The sequence below is a fragment of the Idiotropiscis lumnitzeri genome, chromosome 22, assembly GCF_059441095.1.
Source record: "Idiotropiscis lumnitzeri isolate Australia: NSW breed Sydney's pygmy pipehorse chromosome 22, RoL_Ilum_1.0, whole genome shotgun sequence".
Taxonomy (NCBI): Eukaryota; Metazoa; Chordata; class Actinopteri; order Syngnathiformes; family Syngnathidae; genus Idiotropiscis; species Idiotropiscis lumnitzeri.
Genome location: NC_142412.1, coordinates 6,698,251 through 6,712,659, shown reverse-complemented (window position 1 = coordinate 6,712,659; position 14,409 = coordinate 6,698,251). Strand labels below are relative to the sequence as shown.

Below are 14,409 nucleotides of genomic sequence, written 5' to 3'. Positions count from 1 at the left end.
GGAAATTGCTGCCCTAAAAGCATTAGGACCCCTGAAGTTGTATAGTCACTGCTTGAGACTTTGTGCTAAGGCATTCTACTTTCTCAGCATCCACTGCTGGCTCCAGGTTGTGGTTCATTCACATAGGTCATTCAAAACAGAATTATTGAATTTATTATTATTAGGGCCCGAGCAGTGACCGCTGCGAGGTCCCTATTGTTTTTCTAGAAATTGTTATTAGGGCCCGAGCTGCGACGGCTGCGAGGTCCCTATTGTTTACGTCCCCGACGCTAGCATCCAGCTGGCCGGGCGCTCGCTACATCGCGCGGATCGGACGAGGGACACCGGTAAGAGGAGGGGCGGGGGGCTCTGTGTTTACGTGCATGAGAACTGGTGCGGCGATAGCACGATCGTCGAGAAGCACTCTTCCCCCGACATCGAGTTCATGTATGGGCACCCATAAAGAATTTAATGATGAAACAAAGAAATGCCTAATCAGAATCAGAAATCCCGCCGCGTCTGGGAAAATCCTCGCGGCTCTTTCCCAGACACGGAAGGGGCGGCTCCCTTGTCTCTGTTCATGGTTTTTATGCCTCGCTTGCAGATCTCAATGGACAAGCGCGACAAGACCAATTTCAACTAACGTTTCCAATGTAAATTTCCACCTTTATATAGTGTACAGCTTGAACTGCAGCTTTTGCGCTGGCCCGTTCTTTTCCTCCCGCAAGAAGAAGCCGAGCAGCGGCTGGCTCTCCAGCGCCGCCACATCCTGCCGGGAGAACAAAAACAAAGTGGTATATCGATGTTGTGCCTCAGTTGATGCCAATAAGAGCAAGCAAACACTAATAGGCGTTGCGTTCAGGTCGCAGTCTCCCCAGGAGGCGTGGGTTCGAATCCCGCCTCAGACAGAGCCCATTGGAAGCTAAAGAATGAGAGAGTGGGGTTTGCGTCCTAAACTTGATCAAAATGCTGCCTTCTCAAAGTCATACAAAAAAAGAAAGAAAAATCTCGGCAAAATGATTTCGGTCATTGTAATAAATTTCGAAAACAAACCTTGTCATCTTTTCATCACTTAAATGCCATCACATCCCTGCCGTAAAAAGCACGGCGCCGTCATCCAAACGTTTCCAATGTACATTTCCACCTTTATATTATAAGGTTCGTTCATCGGGAAGGTTTTATATTAGACGAGGAAACTTCACACATCACCAGTTGGAAGTGTAAGTTCTTTCCCAATTGACTGCGTGTTTTTTTGATTTGTGTCAACACTAAGACTTCTGCTATGCCTGCTGTCAATTCTACCTATGCAATTAATGCTCATCAGACCCCATGACCCTTCCTATAGAGAGCGTCTGTGTTGTCGACAGTCATGTGTAAACACGGAGCGGGCTGTGCCTAAACACTGCAAGAGCGCTTTGGAGAATACCCTCGAAGCTTTTTTGCTCCGGATCGAAGCTTGCCGCGATCCCAAAACAAATGTCACCGAGTATACACTGCGGCGTCAAAGACAGATTTAGCATACGATATGCTTCAGGAACCGAGGAAAGAACAAAGAGAATAGGCCGATCCATGGGAACGTAATTACAAATTCACCTGTTTTTTTTTTTTGTGTAAGCCCCATCTAACGAGGGGGGGGAACGGAGGGGCGTTCGGGCCGCAACGTGTATAACTAGTCGTTCTTGGAGTACTCAGTGACATGAACAGTCATTAATTTGATTGTCCAATATTTCCCTTATGAGATAATGCCTCTCATAGCAAATGTGTACAGCGCTCACTTGGTTCTTGTTTCACCACTGTGGAAAAGTTCGCACGGAGCAGCGCCCGGTACAGCTCCAGCACAGCACTGCTAGACCAGCCGCATGCAGAACTTGATGTAGTCCACTACACAATGTGTGTTCCCGAGCTTCCATTCGGTTAAACTTAGGGGCCGCTTGCCCGGGGAAGGTGCTCCTCTACGGCTTAGATAAATATTAGACAAAAGACAGACCTTGTCAATTTTTGAAGGTGCGCCGCTACTTCGCGGATTTTCAGTTTTCGATTTTCCCCCAGATTATGAAGATGGCCAAGAATTAGTTAACCATTGTTCTGATTCTGATTTCGATCCTTTTCCCAGTCATTTTGGGACAGAAAAAGGTGATCTCACACAATGCGAGTTTGAGCTCGTCAAAGCTGTTTGTGCCCCTAGTTCACGCAGTATGCCACGCAGTACTGATTAAAAAAAAAAGCGTCGCCCTGTCGCTCGTTGTGCTGGGAGTGATTTATTTCGCCGCTACTTAAATGCATAGATTGAGTGTTTTTTTTTTTCTCTCCCTCTTTCACAAGCTCAAGGGCGTCATCAAGTGGACCCGTTATGAAGACGTGGACATCAGCAAGATTGTGAAGTGTCCCACAAGAATCCATGTGGGGGTGCATTAAGGTGTGGCACAGAAGGGTGTCAAAGGAGTTAGACCCCTGGGAAATTTCTTGTAGTTTGTAATTTAAATATATTTTTGGTGAAACATTCTTGACAAACGCCACACAGACATCTTGAATAAAAAGGTGCTTCAGGGCGCTCTCGCGTCACAGTAAGCCGAAGAGGAGCACCTTCGCCGGCCAAGACTTTGAAGCCTGGGCGATGCCCCGTCCCCGTCATATAGTATTTCGGAAACAAAAAATTTTAGCCCCAGTGTTTGTCCCAGGTCTTCAGATGCTACAGACAGCCTTGTATGCCCAGGTCCCGGGCAGCTGCAGCTAAACCAAACGTTTCCAATGTAAATTTCCACCTTTATATAGTGTAGAAAGGCATCCTGAAGCCTGGGCAGTCATTAATTTGATTGTCCAATATTTCCCTTATGAGATAATGCCTCTCATAGCAAATGTGTACAGCGCGAGCTGAAAATGCATTTACAGCACTAAAAAACCAAACTTTTATAACAGCTAAACCAAACGTTTCCAATGTAAATTTCCACCTTTATATAGTGTAGAAAGGCATCCTGAAGCCTGGAAAGTCATTAATTTGATTGTCCAGTATTTCCTACATGAGATATTGCAAAACTTAGAAAAAGTGTACAGCGCCAGCAGACAATGAATTTTCAGCACTAAAAAACGAAACTTCATTAACAGCTAAACCAAACGTTTCCAATGTAAATTTCCACATTTATAGAGTGTAAAACGGCATCCTGAAGCCTGGGAAGTCATTAATTTGATTGTCCAATATTTCCCTTATGAGATAATGCCTCACATAGCAAATGTGTACAGTGCGAGCTGAAAATGCATTTTCAGCACTAAAAAACCAAACTTATATAACACCTAAACCAAACGTTTCCAATGTAAATTTCCACCTTTATATAGTGTAAAAAGACATCCTGAAGCCTGGGCAGTCATTAATTTGATTGTCCAATATTTCCCTTATGAGATAATGCCTCTCATAGCAAATGTGTACAGCGCGAGCTGAAAATGCATTTACAGCACTAAAAAACCAAACTTTTATAACAGCTAAACCAAACGTTTCCAATGTAAATTTCCACCTTTATATAGTGTAGAAAGGCATCCTGAAGCCTGGAAAGTCATTAATTTGATTGTCCAGTATTTCCTACATGAGATATTGCAAAACTTAGAAAAAGTGTACAGCGCCAGCAGACAATGAATTTTCAGCACTAAAAAACGAAACTTCATTAACAGCTAAACCAAACGTTTCCAATGTAAATTTCCACATTTATAGAGTGTAAAACGGCATCCTGAAGCCTGGGCAGTCATTAATTTGATTGTCCAATATTTCCCTTATGAGATAATGCCTCTCATAGCAAATGTGTACAGCGCGAGCTGAAAATGCATTTACAGCACTAAAAAACCAAACTTTTATAACAGCTAAACCAAACGTTTCCAATGTAAATTTCCACCTTTATATAGTGTAGAAAGGCATCCTGAAGCCTGGAAAGTCATTAATTTGATTGTCCAGTATTTCCTACATGAGATATTGCAAAACTTAGAAAAAGTGTACAGCGCCAGCAGACAATGAATTTTCAGCACTAAAAAACGAAACTTCATTAACAGCTAAACCAAACGTTTCCAATGTAAATTTCCACATTTATAGAGTGTAAAACGGCATCCTGAAGCCTGGGAAGTCATTAATTTGATTGTCCAATATTTCCCTTATGAGATAATGCCTCACATAGCAAATGTGTACAGTGCGAGCTGAAAATGCATTTTCAGCACTAAAAAACCAAACTTATATAACACCTAAACCAAACGTTTCCAATGTAAATTTCCACCTTTATATAGTGTAAAAAGACATCCTGAAGCCTGGGCAGTCATTAATTTGATTGTCCAATATTTCCCTTATGAGATAATGCCTCTCATAGCAAATGTGTACAGCGCGAGCTGAAAATGCATTTACAGCACTAAAAAACCAAACTTTTATAACAGCTAAACCAAACGTTTCCAATGTAAATTTCCACCTTTATATAGTGTAGAAAGGCATCCTGAAGCCTGGAAAGTCATTAATTTGATTGTCCAGTATTTCCTTCATGAGATATTGCAACATTTAGAAAAAGTGTACAGCGCCAGCAGACAATGAATTTTCAGCACTAAAAAAACGAAACTTCATTAACAGCTAAACTAAACGTTTCCAATGTAAATTTCCACCACCACCAACTTCTTCTTCTTCTTCATTTTTTTGGGGTGATATTTTTTTTTTTGGCCTCCTCTTCTCGGATACTAATTTTGACGCGTTGGATATGTGCACACAAGATGATGACAACCCCTTTCCTGCCCGTAGAAGTAAAATAAAATAGGCTTTCGCGCACTCGAGCTTGTCACCTGTCGTTCCATATGAAGAAGCCAAAAGTAAGTGTGGACTTGTGTTTAAATTCTTGTTTTTTTGTATCCATGCATTGTTGCAGCTTTTTTGCTTGTTGCGTGTGACACTTTTGCACGAAAGGCTGACTTTTAATGGCGCCCCGCCAGGGTCGATATATGTGTGTCTACACGACGGCACATATTTGACTTTAGCGCAGTAGCATAGTTTATATAGCATAGTTTTTATTTTAAAATGCCGCTGTTTTAGCAGTTATATTTGATAGTTCATGATCTCAAAGCGTGTCTGGGTCCCTTGAAATGTGCCAATATGCGCGGAGCTATTAGTGACAGTATTATGATGATGATGATGATGTATGGGTTTTTGAAAGTAATTTAGTGTTGTCCATGCACTCAATAAATGCGAGTTTGTGAGAGTTGCTCCAGGACTTAATCGTCGTATATCTCGAAAGGCACTAACAAAAAATGTTTTACTATGCACATGTGCTTTTTAAAAAAAAAAAGATATATGTATTTTTTTCAAACAATTTACTATCGTCAATAAACATATTGGAGACATTTTCTAGAAGATGATGAATGCATTTTGTATCAGTTGGTCCCGCAAAATGCCCGCCAAAAAGGATCATGAACATGGAATGTTCTTGTAAACCATTTATTTATGTAAACGTGACAGACAACTTTGAGTTGATGAACCTGATGGTTGATTTTGTGCAATGATGTAGTCCTTGAACGCACCACTGCTTGATTTATGCAACGTTGGTTCCCTTATACGACACCTTGTAAATTCAGTTTCTTACTCAACATAGTTTACATGTTTTTGTTAACATTTTGTTGTCATGAGGAGGCTACACCTCATGTGGGTGAGTTCTGTGATGGGATACCGTCATTAAATGCACCACGGCTGGTTCTCCAGCACATCAGGGACTGCCTTCCTCCCACTCTGGACCCCTACCAGTTTGCATACTGGGCTAACAGATCCACTGAGGACGCCATCAACACTGCTCTGCATGTTGTGCTGGGCCACCTGGAACAACAGCAGAGCTATGCAAGGATGCTCTTTGTGGACTACAGCTTGGCATTCAACACAATCATCCCAGACATCCACGTCGCAAAACTTGACATTCTCGGCCTCCCTGCCCTCACACGCATCTGGATTAAGGACTTTCTGACCAACAGACCCTGAACACAGAGTCCCCAGACAAATAGCCTCCATACAATACCTTACATGAAAACATTGCATTGTTCTCCATAATCGTATAAATAACATTACATCCATTCTTCTAAGACTTTTCGACTTTGGGCATGGCCAGAACACACGTGCGTCGCCTATAGTATCCAAAAATCAATGATTTTCATGCTGCTACCTCAACCAACACACTAAAGATTAGCTTGGGTCAAATCACCTGGCTGCTGTCATGAAGGAAATACTGGACAATCAAATTAATGACTTTCCAGGCTTCAGGATGCCTTTCTACACTATATAAAGGTAGAAATTTACATTGGAAACGTTTGGTTTAGCTGTTATAAAAGTTTGGTTTTTTAGTGCTGTAAATGCATTTTCAGCTCGCGCTGTACACATTTGCTATGAGAGGCATTATATATAAGCAATGACAGCGCATTTAATTTTTAACTCAGTTAAACTTGGATGTAACATTTTCTTATAACATTATAATCATTATGGTTTTAATAAAAGGCTTTTTGGGGGAGAGGTGGTGTCGTGCACAATGAGCGCCCGTGATGTGGCCCGAGTGTTTGTATTTAAAGTCAAGTCAAAAATGTTGGAACCGCTCCAGCGCCCGTCGTGCCGCTCGGCGAAACTACAATGCCCCCGAATATTTTTTATACCCGCGAAGCACTGAAATGGCAATTTTCCTACATAAAGTGTCGCTTGTGTGCTTGATCAATACAAAATCTTTATAGCCATGAATTAACCAGCAAATGTGAGGAATTAGCCGTGCACCATCAGCGTACTGCTGTCACTTGTTGAGTGACAACACAGTTGAAACATCATGTTGCACATCTTGAGTCATTTCACAGCCGCTGACGGCGAATGATGATGACTGTCACCGGCCGACTCAGCTGATTTGTGCTGACGTGGCGACGGGGCACACTGGGGAAATATTCACAACGACTGCCCGACGGGTGCCTAACCGCTATACAGAAAGTTCCTAAGTTCAATGGTACCTCGCTTTTTTTAACATTTTATGGAGTACAGTGAACCCTCGGTTATCGCGGTTAAGACCAGCAGCAGCAGCAGCCGCAGCAGTCCCAGGCTTTTCATAGGCGTGGGTTCGAATCCCACCTCAGACAGTGCCCGCCAATGATGTTTTATAACAGCTAAACCAAACGTTTCCAATGTAAATTTCCACCTTTCTATAAGCTCTGTGTTATATAATGTCTCGTCTGCAAAGTTGACTGGAAGTGACCAGGCTCTCCCAGCAGCTCCTGCTCTCTCCTTCCCTCCCCTTCCCTTCCCTTCTCCGTCTCACTCTTTGTTGCTATCGTGTCGCTACTAAATGAAGCACAATCGTTATCTGGCTAGTCAATCCAGGCAAATAAATCAGTAGGCTTGAAATGTATTAATAGCAACTTTTCTTACAAAGTGTTGTAAAATGTTAATTTAACCAATGTAAATTTCTACCTTTATATAGTGTAGAAAGGCACTCTTTTCACGCGGGAAATACTGGACAATCAAATTAATGAGTCGTTTAATAGGTGACGTTTCATTGTCTTATTCTGATAGGCGGATCTTTTATTTTGAAGGGCGCTTCGACCTGAACGCAGCGCCTGAGACCGCTCTGCCATCCTGATTGTACACATTTGCTGATATTTGTCATACTGGACAATCAAATTAATGACTTTCCTTGCTTGAGACTTGAAGGTTATGACTTAGAAAGGCATCCTGAAGCCTGGAAAGTCATTAATTTGATTGTCCAGTATAGACGGTGCCAAGCGGCCCCTAAGTTTGCCCCTTGAAGTTGTGTATCACAACCAGATTCTACAGCAAACCAGCGCGTTGTAGTCAAGAGAGGTGTAATTCGTGCTTGGTGATAAAGTGCTGACTCGAATACAAAATTTAATAATGTTCTGTTGTAGAGATGGCGGCGAGCATGCGTGGAGTATGCGCAAGATTTTTTTTAAATCGGTCTCTGTCTGAGGTAGGATTCGAACCCACGCCTCCTGGGGAGGCTGCGACCTGAACGCAACGCCTTAGACCGCTCTGCCATCCTGGCAACTGGTAAGGCTCTCTTCAAAATTTGCCTTGTACTAAGATGATATATATAGAAACAGTAAAGTACGTTGAGCTGAGTCTTCTACTGGACCTTGGTAACGGCCTATATATATATATATATATATATATATATATATATATATATATATATATACCTTTTGCAAAAGCTTTTCTCGAAAATCAAATTTAACAAGTCACACAAGAAAGCACAGTGGTGAGAAACCTTTTTCCGGAAGGCCGGAGCCAGAATCGTACCTACGACCTCAATATTGTGAGGCCATCCTGCTAACCAGTTGGGCCACTAAACGTCTAATATGAACAGGAAGTGAGTTCTGAATTTTTGAAGGCATTCAAGTCTATACTGATGCAATTGACATGGCCAGTTTAACCTAAAGTAACACTTATTCCGCAGCTCTACTAATGTGGGAAACAAACACACCCATCTCCACACACACACCGACCCACCCCAATGAATGGGGGAATTTTCTACGTTTTTGCCTTTTTCGCACTAAATGAAACATAAAATCTTGAGATGAAAAAGAGCATCCCCCTTTCATTGAATTGACTCTCTCACAACATTGTGGACGACAGCAGTGTGTCGGGCCTGGGCTCCCGCGCCCCTCTAGGAAGTTTGTTTTATTGCACGGCGGGACGGCGCGAGGTTGTTTTCATCAAATAGCGACTGCGCACAAAAAGGTGTCCGTGCGTCGACATAAAAATAGAATTATTTTTTCAAAAAAAGCTTCAAAAGTCCTCTCTCTCAAATCTGACTTTTCAGCACCGTAATAGCCACAGGCGGGACTTCCGGTTCAAAGTCACCCTCAGAGTTTGCAACCTTCAGGCGGCGGCCACCACTTACCGGGCGGGCACGGATTAAAAAAAGCAGCCCTGGTTGAGTGTTTCACCTCGCTTTTTGTAAATTTTATGGAGTACAGTGAACCCTCGGTTATCGCGGTTAATGGGGACCGAGACCACCCGCGAAAACTGAAAATCCGCGAAGTAGCGGTTGGGGGGGCAGCCGAAACAAATATTTGACCAGCGTCCATAATGAAATGGATATATTTATGCGCGGTGAATTGAATCAAAGGTTTTTTTGTTTTTTTTAATGAATACACGGCCATGAGGATGTCACAATACGAAATTTGTCCTTTTTAAATGCATAAAGCTCGGCCTCCTCTTTCAAAAACATGCACAAATGTCAGCTTTGAGCAGTTTGCGGACTCCCATAAATGAATGCTTAATAACGCCCCTGCACATGCTCCTAAAAATCCAAACCTTCACCTGTAAATAAAACGTCCCGACCTGAAGACATCTTAATGTTATTATTTTGTTATACACACAGCGCCGCCAAGTGGAATCAAAAATGGGCAATCCGTCCCGGTGGACGGGAGCGGAGGCTGACCAATTTTCAAAAAGGGTTAAATTAACGAAGGCCGTTGGTGGATTTTAGTCCGGCCCACGAATCGGACCTCGTGCGTGCGACAAACCTACTCGCAAAATGGGCACCTGATTCAAATGATCAAGATCGTTATCTAGCTCCTGTAGACCTGAGTCTGTCTTCATGCTACAGATTGACTCGTGTGTCATCCGCACTACTTAGGTGTTGCTAATTTCGCCACCTTGGGGAACCTCGCTCCATGTCACAGTCCAGTGCCAGTCAGCCAATCATGAGCCGATTAATGTCAACGTGTTTAACCTCCCCCGACTGGGTGCTGTGTGACCCAACATGACAAACGGCAGGCCAAACGAGGCGCTTTGGGACTCTTGTTTAAATAAAGGACAACCATTTCAGCCCACTGATCCACCGTGTCGTGGGAGCGAGGGATGAAAGCGATGAAGAAGACGAAGATGACGAAAAAGAAGAGGAACATTATGACTTTGAAAGCCTTCCTCATATGTCGAGGGTTGAGTGTGACCGCACTTTGTCGCTCCCCGCCGTCCTCTTTGTCCAGAGTGTGTGGACAAAGTCTTGTACGTTTTTGGACAATTTTGACACTATTATATGAAATCCTGCCAATTTGCAAATCGAGTTCCACGTCAAGTTGTCACTTTTTAAAATAATAATAAAAAACTACCACGTGTATCTTATGTATTGCAGTATTTCGGAAACAAAAAATTTTAGCCCCAGTGTTTGTCCCAGGTCTTAAGATGCTACAGACAGAATTTTAAGGCAATCAGATGAAGCCTTTAGGATCAGGGTGCAAAAGAATTACACTATATAAAGGTGGAAATTTACATTGGAAATTGCTCTCGGCCGAGGTCGCCAGGGCGGAGGTAAAGAGGCGACTGGAGGACAGCGTGGACAATACAAGTGCATCCATTTGCATTTATCTCATAAGGGAAATACTGGACAATCAAATTAATGACTTCCCAGGCTTCAGGAGCCAGAGCTTTAATGGCTGGAAGTCCTAACAGTAATTTTGACAAATTGTTCACCACATAGATGTCTTGTTCAGTGTGTCTATTTCTCACCTTCCTCTGTCTGAGGCGGGATTCGAACCCACGCCTCCTGGGGAGACTGCGACCAAGGTGCAACCTTGGGATTTCTCCTACTCAGTTTAAATACTGGACAATCAAATTAATGACTTTCCAGGCTTCAGGATGCCTTTCTACACTATATAAAGGTGGCATGCTTTGAAGATTACGGCACTGACGAACCGGGAAGGGACCTGCTCTGCCGAAGTCGTCTTCATGCAGCGCCTTTTCTGATTTCCTTATATTTCAGCACTTCATTGAACTACTTGTTGGCCTGTTTGCTATTTCTGTTCTTTCTTTTCTGTTCCCAATTCCCCGAATTAGGTGATGGCGATTCACTTGGAAGTGGCTGTACTGAATTTACACCAACTGACCGGTACAAGATCGAAGGCTCATCTTCGGATATGCTGCCATGGATATTACGGCCCTGGATGAGGACCCACTCCACTGAAGTCATCTTCCTGCAGCACTTCATTCAATTGACTCTCACATTATCTCATCTATTATTGCATAGCATCATTGTATGTGTCAAATGTTGCCCAGTTGGCATCCATTGCAGCCTGGTCATCCTGGAAGGGGGATTCCCCCATCTGTGGTCCCTTCTCAAGGTTTCTCACTTTTCCCCTAATGAGGTTTTGTGAGTTTTTCCTTGCCCTCCTGGGGGTTAAGATCGGGGATGTCGATTGTGGCTATGTAAAGCCCTTTGAGACTGTCTGTGATTAAGGGCTATACAAATAAAATTGACTTGACTTGACTTGACTCAGTGGCAGAGTGATCATCTCCCAATCCTGATGTTGGGCGTTTGATCCCTGGCCATTGTGACCATGTAAAAATGTCCTTCAGCAAGATACTGAACTCCCAGTTACTCCTGGTGCACCGTCGAGCCGGTATGTTTTCTCTCAGCAGCTGATGGTAGCAGCAGAATGACTCCGACTCATCCAATGATTTTCCGTGCGTGTGCGTTCATGTGTGTCTGCACTCCCTTGGGTAAAGCCTGTCTGTCTGTTTTTGTGTGCGGAACCTCTTACAAGTTGCCACTTGGCCCCGTTCTCAAACCAAGAGACCATATGTTGATTGGACTTGTGAAGTGAGTGAGAGAACAATATCGCTCTTGATTGAGGCTTCCTCGAGATCTTTAGGAGGTGTTCAGACATCCACCGGTTCAGGCACTCCGTCCGTCTATTTCTTTAATGTTTGAGAAGTAGGTCTTAAAAATAAAAGTAGGTGGTTTCAAACAATGCTATGTCCTCTTTTGAGAGCTCTCAACAAGTTAATTAACGTTGGGAAACAAAAGCAGAAATCAAGTCCATTTCTATCAAGGATAAGCACTTCAGTAAATGAATGGATGGATTTCCTCCATTTGTCTAATTAGTGGAGTCCAATTATTCCAGTACCAAATGGCATGCTGCCAGGCTATAAACGATAACTGCCAAGGAAACAAATGAAGTATTTTAGAGAGTGCAGTGTTGTGTGTTGTTTCCTCAGTAGACGTTACTAGAATGAGGAAAGTCTCCAACGGCCGCCTGCTAGGTGCATACAGACATAAATAATCGATCTCAGATTGTCATTTTTACAAGCAACCGTATTCTATAAGTGCCAATGTTAATGTCAATAAAGCGTCCCTTTAATGGGCGGGGCCACATTGCACAATGACGAGGTTTGGAAAAAGCAAATCTCCCCCAAAATATAAATGGAGGGGGGGGGGGGGGAGCTTTTTGTGTGTGAGGGTCTGACCTGAGCAGGATCTGAGCGGGCGACTTTTGGTATTTCGCACCCAAGGCGGCGAGGACGGGCTCATCCAAAAGCGCGGTCTCGTCGGGACGCTTCCAGGCACGGTCGGGGGAGCCCAGCGGGCTGTAGGCCGTCATGACCACATCCAGCTGGTGGCAGTGCGCCAGCAGCTCCGTCTGTGCCAGGTACGGGTGGCTCTCCACCTACACACACACACACACAACCAACACAAATCTTTCTCCATCTAATTGGTTCATATAATTTTGCAGTTATTATTTTTATGTATCATTTAAAAACGTGTTTTTCAAATATTCTATTTTGGATTGTGTCGACGCTGATAAAGTGTAGCACGCTACCTGCAGGACGGCGGGCTTGACGCGGGCGGCGGCCATGACGTCATCCAGCTGGCGCTTGTTGAAGTTGGACAGGCCGATGGCGCGCACCAGTCCTTTGGCCACCAGCTGCTCCATGGCGTCCCACGTGGCCCGGTAGTCCACCACGTCGTACAGCAGTGGGCCGTCGCCGCCGGTCCTCGGGAACGCCTCTTCCCCGCGCCTGACAAGCAACAACAAAAAAACGTAACCTCACTAATTCACTAACCTCCAGCCAATCATTTGCATCTCCAGCGGACCCCCGGCACACCAGCCATCCAAATATGGCTGCAATTGATTGCCCATCATTACAGAACTTTTTTTCCCCCTGTTTTGGATTTTGTTTTTTTTTTTCTAAAAAAGATTTCAGATTTTCTTTCCAAAATGGTCCTAATTTTTCCTTAATATTTTTCCCAGTTTTTTTTAAATAACATTTTTTTATTTTTATAAATAATTTCGCCCTGTTTTGGGACGGTGAGAAATTTACAGTCAGTTCCACACTAAATCAGAAGAATTTAGCGGCTTAGCACTTTCTAATGAATATCTGCACCCTGATGGCAGCTTGACCTCCTTTCCATCTGATTTGGTTAGGATTTCCTATCAGAGATTCTATTTACATTGTGTTGATATGAGTATGCAGCCTGAGATCACTCGACAACACCAGGAAACAACTCCAACATTGTTGCATCTTCTGCAGCTGAAATGGGTTATTTATGATTCAGAGGGGGCAAACGGGAGCTCTGGTTTACTGTCGCCTTCAACCCGCAGTCACAGGACCTCTGTGAGTGCTGAGGTGCATTATGGGAAGGCGGGTTGTCACCCTTGACAGCTGTCACTCACACGCCAGCAGATGGGTTTCCATGGCAATTTGCGGCAACACCAATTGGGCACCAATGCACATTTTTCAGACGACTTATTTCGCTGCTAAAAATCCAAAACTTCACATGTACATAAAGAGTCTGTACCTGAAGACAAATCTTCCGTGAATCTGCGAAGTTTGTCAAAAGACGTCCTTTTAAATGTGTACCTGTGTACTCACCCACCTCCTTCCCTCTTTTTTTTTTTTAAGGCCGATTCCGATATTTGGCAGGATAAAATCCGATTAATCGGTACAAGTGTAAGGAAACACTCCTAATGCCTGTCTATGGTTCAGAGGGGAAATAAATAAAAACGCTGCAATGATAAAAAAAAATACTGAATGATTGGTACCTAAATAAATCAGTGCCTCTCGATCATCACGGTGGTCCAGCGGCAGGCGGCGAACGTGCGCGATTCATCTTGAAAATGACTCATTTCCGTTCAAAATGGTCAAATATCGAGAGTGCTAATGTAGCCATTTATGTATGAAAATTAGTACAACGAGATCTTCAGACTTGATTGTTGGCCAATCCATGGCTTCCTTTAAATATGCTTCTGCTATCATGAAGTCATCACCATAAAACTCCTTCAAGATTTATTTTTTATTGTGGTCGTTGTTTCGGCATTACCAGTTGCCAGGATTGCAGAGCGGTCTAAGGCGACCCCCTGTGGGAATAAGCGGTTCCGATAGTCGGCCCCAGACAGCGGTCACCCAGAACTTCTCTGTCCCCTTGCCATGCTCCTGCATTGATCATCGAGAAATGTTTAAAAAAGCAGCTCTGGTTGAGTGTTTCACTCTTGACTGTTTTTGCTTTGTTCTTGCTTGGTACTTTCAATGGGCTCTGTCTGTCTAAGGCGTTGCGTTCAGGTCGCAGTCTCCCCAGGAGGCGTGGGGAACCTGACATATGCCATTAAACAAAAAAATCTCTGGGCATTATTGTTCGTCATGTCAGCAAAGGATCTTTAGCT

At 43.6% G+C, this 14,409-nt stretch overlaps 1 protein-coding gene across 1 annotated transcript; it reads right to left on the bottom strand.

Annotated features, from left to right (window-relative positions):
- Positions 1 to 646: 646 nt before the first annotated feature.
- LOC148316181 (aldo-keto reductase family 1 member A1-B-like) lies at positions 647 to 12,944 on the bottom strand. The gene is made up of 4 exons (XM_088287045.1): positions 12,568 to 12,944; positions 12,215 to 12,414; positions 9,790 to 9,973; positions 647 to 748 (listed from the first exon to the last, which is right to left on the bottom strand). The coding sequence occupies exons 1-4, from the start codon at positions 12,679 to 12,681 to the stop codon at positions 647 to 649; spliced, it is 600 nt and encodes a 199-aa protein (XP_088143171.1). The 5' UTR covers positions 12,682 to 12,944.
- Between the last annotated feature and the right edge of the window lie 1,465 nt (positions 12,945 to 14,409).

Bases quoted from the DNA above. Each gene is read 5' to 3' on its own strand.
- LOC148316181 (XM_088287045.1), bottom strand. From the start codon at position 12,681: ATGGAGCAGCTGGTGGCCAAAGGACTGGTGCGCGCCATCGGCCTGTCC. The intron at 9,974-12,214 runs GTCAGACCCTCA...AAAACGTACAAG, and splicing joins CCCGCTCAGATCCTGCTCAG to ACTTTGTCCACACACTCTGG. The intron at 749-9,789 runs GTTGTCCTTTAT...TTCTCCCGGCAG, and splicing joins TGGATCAGTGGGCTGAAATG to GATGTGGCGGCGCTGGAGAG.